This window comes from Neophocaena asiaeorientalis, unplaced genomic scaffold, assembly GCF_003031525.2.
Source record: "Neophocaena asiaeorientalis asiaeorientalis breed wild unplaced genomic scaffold, Neophocaena_asiaeorientalis_V1.1 scaffold210, whole genome shotgun sequence".
In the NCBI taxonomy this organism is placed as follows: domain Eukaryota; kingdom Metazoa; phylum Chordata; class Mammalia; order Artiodactyla; family Phocoenidae; genus Neophocaena; species Neophocaena asiaeorientalis.
The window spans coordinates 1,234,942-1,248,152 of record NW_020172282.1 but is presented as its reverse complement, the minus strand read 5'-3'; the positions used below and the strand labels follow the sequence as shown (position 1 = coordinate 1,248,152).

The 13,211-nt window shown below is 43.3% G+C and overlaps 1 protein-coding gene across 2 annotated transcripts in view; it reads right to left on the bottom strand.

The window, feature by feature from the left end:
* MAPRE2 (microtubule associated protein RP/EB family member 2) overlaps positions 1-13,211 on the bottom strand; it is a 158,654-nt gene that overhangs the window by 87,799 nt on the left and 57,644 nt on the right. Inside the window, exon 1 of one of the 2 annotated variants that reach the window (XM_024764440.1) lies at positions 12,324-12,586. The exons of the other annotated variant lie outside the window; for it this stretch is intronic. Within the exon in view, the coding sequence (XP_024620208.1) occupies positions 12,324-12,442 (119 nt within the window). The 5' untranslated portion in view covers positions 12,443-12,586. Of the gene's footprint in view, positions 1-12,323; positions 12,587-13,211 lie in introns of those variants that run through there. 2 annotated transcript variants of the gene reach the window in all.

Sequence of the window (13,211 nt, the reverse complement as noted above, 5' to 3'; positions counted from 1 at the left end):
TGTGTGTGTGTGTGTGTGTGTGTGTGTGTGTGTGTGTGGTTCCCCAGACTTAAACCAAAGGTCTGATATTATACTGGTTGACCCAAAGTCTCAAAGACCTAGTTTACTTTACTTCAGTGTTAGTTATTGTTATACTAAGCATAATAAACACAATTAATGCCATAAAAATATTAATTGACTCTATATATTTTTGTGTATATATGCTACAAAGGATTAATTCCTATTTTAAATTAGGGTTAAAAAATCTCATAATAGTTTGATGAAGCAAAGAGAACAATTTCAAGGTAGAATGCTAGTTTAAAAAAACTACTATTTTTAAAAAGTAGATGTCAAAGTGCTATTTTCTTATTTTTAAAAATATTTTTTTTTTTTTTTTTTTTTTTGCAGTACGCGGGCCTCTCACTGTTGTGGCCTCTCCCATTGCGGAGCACAGGCTCCGGACGCGCAGGCTCAACGGCCATGGCTCACGGGCCCAGCCGCTCTGCGACATGTGGGATCTTCCCGGACCGGGGCACGAACCCGTGTCCCCTGCATCAGCAGGCAGACTCTCAACCACTGCGCCACCAGGGAAGCCCTAAAAATATTTTTATATTAAAAAATCAGCACATTTTCTCTAGAGAAAAAGTAGAAAATAAAGATAAAATAAAATTAAAGACCTCTTTTATATGAGTGTGTGGGGTGTGTGTATTTTATACATGTACATTTATAAAAACAGTTATACATACACACACACATACACTAGATTTAATAGTGTGCCCCCTGGAATTCACGTCCACTCGAAACCTCAGAATATGATCTTATTAGGAAAGAGAGTCTTTGCAGGTGTAATTAGATAAGATGAGGTTAGGGCCCTAAATTCAATGACTGGTGACCTTATGAGAAGACCGTTTAGAGACCCAGAGAGACACAGATACACAGGGAAGGAAGTCATGTGATAAGAGAGCAGAGATTGAAGTGATGCGGCCACAAGCCAAGGGACACAGAGGGCGACCACGCAGAAGAGGAAAAGAATGAATTCCCTTCAGAGCCTTCAGAGGGAGCAGAGCTCTTCCATCACCTTCATTTCAGACTTCCAGCCTCCACAACTGTGAGAGAATACTTATCAAGGCACCTAGTTTGTGGAAATTTGTTATGGCAGCCCTAGGAAACCAATACAATACATACGTATTTTTGTACTAATCAGCTTACTTCTCTTAACATATTTTGAACATTTTCCATATCTTCTTCATGTGTAGTACTTGCACTACATTTCATTGTTCAGATATACCATAATATACCCGATTCCAGATTTTATGTTAACATATTTAACTCCTAGAACTTCTAGTTTGGTCTAGTTTCCTCTCTTTTTCAGTTATTATTTCAGGACAACAGAACCAGCAGTCACTTAAATGCAAACAATGACCAAATCATTTTTGGCTCACATAAAAAGATCTGGACGTTCGTCTATGTCCTATAATTCTTTTTTTTTTTTTGTGATACGCGGGCCTCTCACTGTTGTGGCCTCTCCCGTCGCGGAGCACAGTCTCTGGACGCGCAGGCTCAGCGGCCATGGCTCATGGGCCCAGCCACTCCGCGGCATGTGGGATCTTCCTGGACCGGGGCACGAACCCATGTCCCCTGCATCGGCAGGCAGACTCTCAACCACTGCGCCACCAGGGAAGCCCATGTCCTATAATTCTTTAGGTGATTTTGGAGCGAGGTTTAGTTGTTTGCTAGTTATTGTCCTTAAAGCCAAATGGACACCATTGGTTCTGGGCTCCCTTGTTAATAGGAAAGGAAGCAAGCAATCATCTTATAAAAAAAAAAAGTCATGTTCTTGGCCATCGTAAACTAAGGGAATCACAGGATGTCCTGTCGAGTGGTATTTGGCTTCCTTTCATGGAACAACCTCAATTAAAGCAAAAAGAACACTTTCAACTCTCAACTGATCCTCGAGTGGCTATAACTTGCTCAGTCCTAAACAGAACACAGAAAATAATCATCCATGACCTAGACAGCAAGAGATTACTGCCATCATAGAAGCAGTAATTCAGCTGAAATCTGGCCTCACGGTTTTGCAATGAAATGAATAAGTGACAGATGAAAGAAGTTGCACTCAAAATCTACTAGTAGACCTATGGCATTTGTGAAGTCACAAGTGACCTTTATTTTATAGTATCTTTGGGTTTTGAAACATATGTGGTTAAGAAATTTGGTTTTCAGCTGCAAAGATTCTGGGAGCCAAGCATTCCTACCCTTTCAAAAATCACAAGGGCCCTCAGCAGATCCTTTCAGGTAAACCTAGGACCTTACTGAGCTTTTGCTTCCCAGTTTCTAAACTCTACTTGAGGCAATTTCTCCTTAGAGGTTTTGAGAAGTCAGGAGCCAAACTGGCAACAACAACAGAAATGCCAAATTAGACAGAATGAAAAGGAGTGAGCAAGATTTAAAAAAAAAAAAAAAAAAAAAAAGGGCGGGGGAGGCATGTAATGCTTTGATTATCCTGGGCAAAATTTCGAAAGTATGAAAATGGCTCCTTGCTCTCTTTAAAGAAGAAAACGTTTCTACACACATTTTCCTTTTAAATTCAATAGCAGAAAGTTTCATACAGCGTTAAGGGAACACTCAATAGAAAGAAAAGAGTATCTACAGAATTACAGGGTTCTTCCCCACAGAGTTAAAAGAGCATCTCATATCTATCAAGGCCCCAAAGAAAACACAGCTCCAAAATTTAACTCTTTAATATAACTTTTTAAGTGGATTTAGTGGTTTTTCCCTGAGTTAATATAATGATCCTGTTATTATTTTGCAGTCTATTTTAATAGAATCATTTAATATATATTTACTAAGAGCTGGACCTAATTGCTAGAAAAGGCAGTGGGGATAAAGAACACGTAGAAAAAACTATTCTTTTTCTTGAGAGGTATTATATTCAGGTTAAAAACACAAGACTCAAACCCATTAAAATCTAAGTCAAGACTATATTATAATATCTAGGTTATACTTTTTATAATCCTCTTATAACAATAAACCAACTAATTTTTTTAAACAGGCAAAGCATCTGAACACACACTCCACTAAATATACACAAATGGCCAATAAACACGTAAAAGACACTGAACATCATTAATCATCAAAAAAACATAACTTAAAATCTCAACGGTATACCTGTACACATCTGTAAGGATGGCCAAATTGAAAAGACTGACAATACCAAGTGTTGACAAGGATGTGAAGCAACTGGAACTCTCCTCCGCTTCTGGTAGAAACGTGAAATGGTACAACCACATTGGACAACTATTTGCAGTTTCTTAAGTTTCTTAAACACCAATGATATTACCCAAACATTCCACTCCTAGATATTTACCTCAGAGAAATGAAAACATTTGCTCCACAAAGACTTATACATGAATATTCATAGAAGTTGTATTCATAATTGCCAAGAACTGGAATCAACCCAAATGTTCACAAGCTGGTAATTGATAAAATATGGTATAGCCATACAGTGGAATACTACTCAGCCACAAAAAGTAATGATGTGCCGGTAAACCCAACGTGGATGAATCTCAAAATCATTACGCCGAGTAAAAGAAGTCAGACACTAAAGAGTACAATTTGTGTGATTCCATTTATATAAAATGTAGTCTAATTTACAGTGACAGAAAGCAGAGCAGTGGTTGCCTGGGGCTGTGGACAGAAGACATATGAACTGCAAAGGGTACCAGGAATCTTTTGGGAGTGATGGCTTCAAAGGCATACATACCATCAATACTCATGGAATCATATACTTTAAATGGATACAGTTTACGGTATGTAAAATTAATGCTTAATAGAGTTGGTAAGGTGGGGGACAGCACAGTATAATTTGTTTGAATTTTTCCCAGACTGAATTTGAACTTTTAATGAACATCTGCTATGTGCCAGGTATTGTAACAAGTACCGACGGCACAAAGGTCATAGCTTATTATAAAGACAGGGTAAAAGGGTACATTGAAATTACAAGCAACAGTACTAGCTAACATTTTTAAAGGCATTTACTCTTGCACCATTCCCTGCTTGGTATGCTTTATATTCCGTATCTCATTTAAGTCCTCATTAGGAACAGTGAGGTTGACGCTATTATTGTTTCCATTAGCACATTAGGAAAATGAGGCTTAGAGAGGCTAAAAAATTCACCCTGGATGACACGGTTAGAAAGGGGTGGCAGAGTGTCTCATGCCAGAGCCCAAGCTTTGCCTGCTACTGCTCCCTGCTTCTCTGAGAAGCAATCTGGGACTTTCAGAGCCCCAGTTGGTCTTACTGGGGGGTAGACTAAGTTTTGAATGGGAGGTGAGGTAGCAGTGACACTCATCACACAGCCTGCAATGCACGTTCACACTGACATCTTAAAGTCGGTGATGTAACAATGCTATCTGCCTGTCAGAAATTCCAGGGAAAGACAAACCGGCTTCCCAAACACCAAACCTGCTTTTCCATTTACTGTGTGTTGCCAGCCCCTCTAAGGGGTGTTGGAAAGACTTACAGGTCCCCATGCCTTCCTGTCCTCAGCCCCCTGCCTAGGCGGCTGATGACTCTCATCTCTTTTTCCTTCTCCCTGGAGAATACGTGCTGGAGGGACAGATGTACTAGGCCCCCAGAAACAGAAAGAGATGGGAAGCCAGGGGGGAGGAGGAGGGGCTGACACACCCACCCCAAGAAGCCCTCATCCTGCGCTCCCCTCTCCACCCCACGGGCACCCACCAATCACTCCCTCTTCCGCTTCCTCCTTTTCTAGCAGAGCCCTTGGCTCACGAGCTCCGCAAGCTTTCTATTTCGTGGTTGCCGCCGGTGAGCAGCAGGTCCCTATAGCTGGGATAATGTATTCAAAGCTCTCCTATTGTTTCTTCTTAATTGGTCAGTCTCCATGGGATCCACTCAGCCTTCACCCAGACGGGCGGGGGAGGGGCTGGTGAATGCAGATGGCCTGTTTCCTGGCTGGTGTCTAGCACGACCGCGGGGGGTCCCATCAAGGCCAGATATTGCTCAATAACTTCCAGAAGGGGGCGAGTCAGACTCAGAGCTGGGGGCGGGAGGTGGGGCTTGGGGCAGAGGACAGCAGCAGAGTGGCTAAAAAATGGCCATAACCCGCAATCTCACATTTTTAAGGGCCCCTGCACAATACCTGACACTCACCAGGTGCTCAATAAACGAGGAGAGAAACACCCGAAGAGGATACTGACAAAGAATCCTCACAGAAGATTATTTTGCAGTTAGTGCAAGATTCCTGTTGCATACTAAGCAAGCTGGCCGCATCACAAAAAAAGAACGATACTGATCACGCTCCGATGGCCTCTGGGGGAAAGGAAACAAACCATGGACTATGCATTGCTATGTGTGAAACCTCAAGGGGCGGATGCTGTGCGAGCACGTTTCATATGTGATTTGCGACGTTTTAAAGGGCGGTACTTGCGTTAGGCAAATCTTTAATATCATCCATGTGACTTCAACAAGTCCATGATATTTTGAGATGCTTCCCAACACACTTCAGCACGTACGACTCACTGTTAAAAATCAAAACTCATTTAATTTTTAAAATGCTACTAAGGTGTTAAATGAAACACCACTGATTGATTAGGTAGTGCATTTACATAGGCGTAAGGTTTTTTGTTAAACAAAGAAAGGTACCCAGGGACGGTCTGTACAGTTCCCCTGCAATTAGTCTATACTCCTTCAGTTTCTCCATGCACATCAAGGAAATATGAATATATAAATTTTCTTTACATAAAAGTTAGAATACTGTACTATTTTAAACACAGTGATGGTCAGTACCAATATAAAACTTGGGGGATCAAAAGAGATAAGCCTTTTACTTTTCCCCAAGTGACTACCTTCCCACCACGTAGGTCACTCAGCAATGCTCAAACCTGTGCCTGGGGGCTGTATAAAAACTTATACACAGAGGTCGTGGTAGGGAACACACACACTCAAACATAGCTTTTATTTACACGCGCCATTTCTGAGAGCTTCTGAAAATGACAGGAGTGGTAATCTTGCCCCGGCCGAGGATCAGCACACGAATCACAGAATTCCTTTCTTAGGGTCAGAGGTACCTCTTCACCTCAGATCTCTTCCGTCAAGCACTGCCTTCCTGCCTGCTGTCCCCAATACTAGAGGCTTTTCAAGAAGGGGCTGTGCATGATTTATCTCTGAATTCAAGTGCCTGGCATGGAGCCTGGCGTACAGAAGGAACCCCGTAAGTTTGCTGCAAGAACAGATCCTTAGACTGCCGGAATTCTCGCTTAAATTTTGTTGTCGTTGTTGTTTTGCGATACGCGGGCCTCTCACTGTTGTGGCCTCTCCCATTGCGGAGCAACAGGCTCCGGACGCGCAGGCTCTGCGGCATGTGGGATCTTCCCGGACCGGGGCATGAACCCGTGTCCCCTGCATCGGCAGGCGGACTCTCAACCGCTGCGTCACCAGGGAAGCCCTGGCTTAAATTTTAATACAACAATAATTGTGTAATTATTTAAAGAGTGGAAATTTAAAAGATTTTATTATTAATAACCTGAAAACACGTTTTGGCTTTCCAAAATGACAAAATGGAAGTAGACTGGGGTGGGGGAAGAGGAGCCCATGTTAGTGGTTGCGCCTTCTCCTGATTTGCTGAGCACCAAATGCAAACCTTGCACGGAACCAGGCGGGCTCTTGCATGAGGCGAGACTACTGTTTGTAACCAAAGTAGAACTGTGAACCCAAGAACGACGCCCTGAGATGTCAATGCCGCTGGCATTTTTGACAAATTACCTCTCAGGGCTTTGCCAGGGTAGGCTGTCTTAAGAACAAAGAATTAATGTGTTATAAAAGAAAAATAAACACTACTTCTAGGAAAGATAAAACAGTGTGCCTCATAGGAAGAGCACTGTCATGTTACGGATGATGTAACAAGCACCGGCTATAAACCTCGGGACCAATTCTGTACGCAAGATCCCAAGTTTTACAGACTTCTGCCAATGCACACTCTATAACGCGTGCTCTTCATTTTCAAGTCTCTTGCCCTACTCCTCTTCTGTTCCACGTCATAACCCAAATCTGGCTCTTCTGGCACATTTTACCTGCCCGAAGCAAATGAGGTCTAGAAAAAAGACAAAGACTGAGCTCTAGTTACATTTCCTTTACTAGCTACATTACACAAAAGCATCCATCACTAAAAGCCGCCATCAACTTGACCATCCCATGCATCTATCACCACCTTCCGCTCCTTTAGAAAAAACAAGATAACGCTTTAAGTAAGTCCTGGTTCAAGTGAGTAAAATTCGAATTAGCCTGGGGAGTTTGGGAGGATCAAAATAGTGTAAACTCTATACAACAGCCATCTCTTTAGCCCGGTAACTATGAAGTGGGCATCTGTAAATACAGAAGCCACCATCTGACCTAAGTACCAAACCCGTTATGGGAAGAAGTTGCCCTGATTGGTTCTACTGAGGGAAAGATGACTTGAGCCAGGAACATCCACCTACACTAGAGCTGGAGAGTTCTCTCTACTAGAGCAAGCTAAGTATTCGCTAGGAAATCTGGGCTCTGCAGGGTGGGGCACTGGAGGATTCCATTTTCCTTTCAACTCTCACTGCAAAACGGGAGATCAATTCCAGCACGCACCTCTGTTTTTACTATGTTGTCTTCCAATTAATGTGCCTTCAATGGTTTTCTATTTTTAAGTTCCGGTCACCTGCCTGCCTTCCAATGCTCCTGCCCTACTCTCCGCTTCTGCCCAATATGTGCCTCGCCAGGCCAATGAAAATTCTGATTCTAAAGCCTGCACTCTCTTTTCACCCAAATTGTTGGTCTCCACCAATGTCTCTTAGCTTCCTACAGCACACTGGCCTTGAGGGTGCCTTTTTCTACTTTGAGTCACTGTGGGCTCAGGAAGTGCAATCCACTTTTGCTATCAGACCAAGCCAAATATTCACAACAAAGTAAACCTGTTACAAAATGAACAGCTCACACATCTGACTTTGAAATAGAACTCAAGGTCCTTGAAGGCGCATCTGGCAGAGAGCTTGGCCAGAGTAAGACTCTCAAGCGTTTGTCAAATTAATTCTCCAAGCCAAACGGAATATTTAGATTAGTCCTGATATTTCCCCCGCCACTGACCTAAGGGATTATTCACTGCAGCTTCAAGAGGTCTCTGTATATATAGGAAAGATACTGCGTATGGAAATCAACCTCCTAAATTCAGAGGACCATCTCAAACCACTGTTCTGCTAAGATAATGCACCATAAAGAGGTAAGACCAGTGACAACCACTGCTGAACAGGGGTGAGCCTCTCACCAAGGGCACCGGGAAGACCATCCCCTTAGCAGACGCCCTGACAAAGGACCCTGAAAAGAAGTCCAAAAATTGGGCACATAATAATCAAAGCATCAAGTAACCCTTTAAAAATACTAAGAAAAATGTAAAGGACAAAAACCACTTTTTCAAAAACCTCCTATGACAGTAGTAAACCCAGATGATACTAATACATACATAATGGAGATGTATGAAGGAGACTTCTGCTGTCTGCAGCTGCTATTCAGGGGAATGTGATCTGAAATCTACATTCTGGTTAAGTGAGGCGTGTTGCAATAGCTTCTATTAAACAGAACACGCTTTCACAACTATCTTTTGTGCACATGCGTGTGCACACACACACACATTTCTTTTTGTTTTCCTTACCACGAGTTCATTTTCCAAAACTGGCAAAGTTGGATGTCAGAGCCAATGTTTTAGGCTTAAGTTTTCGTTGTGCTTTTCTTTACAGTCCATTGCCTGGGGCCAAGTAATTTATTATTTTTTTTTAAGTATTCAGAAACACATGCTACTGTAGTTGCGTGTTCTAACACCCATGTGGAACCAGTCCTCTGGACTTATACATTCATTCTTAAAAGCCTGGAGTATGCAAACAAAGATGCAGTGGGCAGAGGGCCAGTTAATAAATTTCATTTCCCACGAGCATCTGTATGAAACAGAGCTATAGAGAGTCGCCCCTCCCAGCAGAGCAAGAGCTCGACTTGTTCGCTCTGTGAATTAAACAGTCACCTCAGATGGCCTACACCACATTTATTTTTTAGGCAGCTCTTAAAATATATGGATTTCTATCGCTCATAAATGCAATGAGGAAGCTGGGGCTGAGAAGGCGATCACACAGGAGTAGACATGAGCCGTGGAAACACGTCCAGTCAGCTCTGCTGAGCCATTTTTGCACTTGCTCTTTTCAATTGAAATTGCTAATGGAAGGGTAATTTTCTAAAGGAAACTTGCTCTGCTAATCGAAGTACACTCTGTTTCAATAATGATTTACCACCCCCTCTAGTCCAGTCTGTAAAAATGGGTTCTGTTTATACCAAGAGATACCTGGATCAAGATATCTGGGTTGTGAACCATATTTGATCCTTATCTATAAACAATCTCGTGCAAATATTATGACAATAATGTCTCCTCCTGGGAAGAGTGACCACTTGCCCCCAGATGGAGCCGGAAAGAACAGTCTTGTTCTCTGGGTGTCTGCTTCTCCTCTCACCTGTGCTCCCAGCCAGGTGAGGGGTGTTCTTGTCCTGCAGTACCTGGAAGAGTCCCCTTTCAGTAATATCTGCACTCTTCTTATATTTACATACCTCTTAAGATGGTGTTTGTTTTAAATATTTGAAGTTAACGTCACAAAAACTTTTATAAGAATGTGATGAGAGAGTCTATATGTAATAAGAAAAGGTAGAAAATAAAGCCAAAGATTGAAGGACCTGCTGCAGCCCTACCTAGAAGTCAGTAAAGGAACCACAAAGAGAATTCCCTGTGATATTCCCAGGGCTCTCGGCTGACTCAGGCCCCTCCATGGCACTCCAACAGAACTCTCAAGCTCACCTCATCATTGGGGGCCAAAATGAACCTATAGCCAACGTAAAACTTATGTGGTTAAATCTCTCCTCTGGCTTTCAAATGGCCTTCCAAGTTTCCTCAGCAGTTAAATGGCAATATTACTCCAGCCTCAGGACGCCAAAATAATTATGGAACACTTCCTGGATAGAAAAACGTGTCACATTTTTCCTTCCCCTCCACCCCTCCAAAAAAATAAGTGGTAGTTATACTACGTTGGTCATCCACTTTGAAAGAAAAACAGACCAAGGAAAATATCAAGTGTGTCTGTCTCCATGTGCACTCTTTACGTAACACAATACAAATGTAATTTTGGAGTCTTCTTTCTTCATTTAACCTATGACATCTCTCACTATAGCATCCAATACTCCTATTATATTAAATACAAAGGAGATGATGCTCTCAGTGACTTAAGATTGCGCTCAGTCAGATCTTTATTCAAATTCAGTTTTGTTTTTCACATAATTTCAGGTACCGTACAGGGACTCAGACAGCAAACTGGAAATAGTTCAGGAAATGGAAATAATAACTTGGACTGAATTTAAAAGGTGAATAAATTTTTATTTTAAAGCAATAATTCATCAACAAGAGGTAGCATTTAACCTTTCTACCAAATGATTTTTCCACTGCCATTGCAAGTTCGCTCATATGATTAATAAAACCCAACCAGGCGACTGCCTTCGTTTGGCCCATGTGGTAAAATTCGAACTCTTGTCTTAAAAACAACTGCTACCTAAGTGCCAGAGGTGAAATCACTGAAGAAATAGGGGCTTCAAATTTATCACCTATAAGAGCAGTTTAAATAAGTGTGGTTTAAAAGCAACTCAGAGTTTTTGTTTTTGTTTAATTCTACTTTAAGCTTTGGAATGTCCAGAGAAAGGTGGAGAGAAGTAAAGGAGAGAAGGGACCCAAAGTTCCAGTCTCATGGGTCTCCAAAAGGAGAGTCCCAGAGGTTGTGGACCAATTTTGGTTTATATTAAGCAAATTTATATTAACCAATTTTGGTTTATATTAAGTGCTTGGTTTAACCAGCACTTGGAATCTCTAAGGATGCCATGTCAACATATTACTTGGAACCATAGGCATGAGATTTTGGTGACCTCATGGGCACAGCCAAAATTAACTCCCACTATTTATGTAACTGCCAGAGATGACAGGGCAAAGATTGCTTATAATTTTTTTTTTTTCAGTCAGCTCATAGCATTTCTTTGGTCAAAGAGAGAGGATGTAGGGGTACTTTTGGCTCTATTTTTAAAATATGCAATATTTATACACACACAGACTAGTCTGCCCATAATACCATTTGAATGTTTAGATGAAGGCATTAAAAAAAAATAGTTATTTCCTGTTGCTCGCTGAGAGGATGCATTTCAGAGGTATGTGTGCTCTGCCTCAAAGCAAAAGCATTGTTAGCGGTTATCAAGGTAACATTTAAAAATAACTACCCCAGTACAAAAGAACTTCAGAGGAAATGTGAGCGAAGCTATCAGTCTCCCTTAAAGTCTGGCCTTGAGCTGCATTAGACTCGAGCTGCATTCTCCATTACATTGTTATCCTTATCAAACAATGCAAACAATTTTAATGAGCTTATCTACTAGAACATATTGCCAGATATGCTAATGTAAAAATGATGCCAACCGTACAGGCTGCCTCATTAATCAAAAGGCTCACAACACAATGACCAAGATCAGTCCCATCCTCAAATCAGACCTCAGCAAAATACCAGGAATTACCTTCCTACTGTAAATAAGAAGGGCGGGCTCCCCCACCCATGCGGAGGCCATAAACTCCTAAGAAAATGCATAACGGCACCCAGTTCTTTTCAGGTCCACTGCAGTCCAGTCTCTTTCTAATAAACCTTGGGTTCTACGGAGAAAATTTTGGTGAATGTCTGACACCGTGACCTCTGCTGTCAATCCTTGCACCAATCAGCGAGCAGAATTCTTACAAAGCTCCATCAATCTGGCGGTTCAACATCACAGACTGCAGCTTAATCTAGAGGATTCCATCTTTCCTGCACACACGCACACCAGGGCAAGCGCAAACCTTTTCCTCACCATCCTCCTGGTTCCCTGTCTTCAGGCACAGCCTACCTCATGGTTCCTTTAAAATCTAAAAAGGAAGGAGGAAAGGAAGTGCTCCAGCCTGTCTCCCTTTGGAGAGGGGGAGAAAATTGCTTGCATTTTGAAACCAATGTGGAAGGAAAGAGATGGAGGGAGACCCCTTGCAGGCAGCAAACCTATTCACAAAATGCTTTCCATCTGCTATCGGGAAGCCTCCGTGCACACCCAACATGACACATGGAAACAGACAGCAAATAATCACAACCGCCTTTACAAACGCCCGTCTGCAGCCGGGTCCGGGGGCAGCGTCTGCTCCATTATATAACGGGCGGACTTCCGCGCGCCCGCCCGCCGCGGTCCCCCGCCCGGCGCCTCTCCCGTGCCAGCCCCATTACCTGTAGGAACGCTCCCCGCGCACTGTGTGCTTCCGGAAAGGAATGATGGTCCCGTTATCCTGGATGATGTCGTTGTTGTTCTCGCCATTTGGGGACAGGGTTTGGGTCGGCCCGGGCATTGGCGCACTCCCGAGGATGGAAACAAACCGCTGTGGGCTGGCTGGTGAGGAAGGTGGCTGCGTCTCGCCTTCCCGCTCGCCTGCTCCTCGCGCAGACCGCGCCTGCCGCCTGCTCGCTGCTCGCAGCTCCCTTCTCCTCTTCGGATCCCGCCCCGCCCTCTCGAGGCCCGCCCTCCCGGCTGCTGACGTCAAAGCGCCGGCAGCAGCACCCTGGTCACGTGGCCCGGCCCATCCCCATAGCAACCCGCTAACTCATCACCTCGTCTTGATTAGCGCTGGGCCCCGGCGTGACCACGCCAGCGGCTCCAAGCAGGCACCCGGGCAGGCCTACATCTGGCATGTAAAACCCCAGGCCACCCCCGGCCCCCCTCGCAGACTCGCCTGGGTCTGAAAACCAGCTCTTCCTCTAACCATTTCCTTTCCAACCCGAGCTCGCACTGCAGCTGTGTACACAAAAGAACGATTCAAGCAGAGGGGTGTGGGAGACCCTTTAACTCCTTCAATACCAAGTTCTTGTGTCATGAAAATTAAACTCCGTCTGGTTTCAGAAAAATATAAGACGACCTGGTAGCCTCCTTCTAGAAAGTATATCAGACTAAGGGGTTAAAACTTCCAGGTTCCTCCCCCATTCTCCAAACGGCAGCAGCCGCCTCCCCGAAAGTAGCCCCAAACCTGAAAAGCGAAGAGGAAGCTGCATTTCCTTCTAATCAATATACCTTTACGTTAATAATGAGAAGATCAAAGATTGCAAAGTAAGAGATTTTCTGCA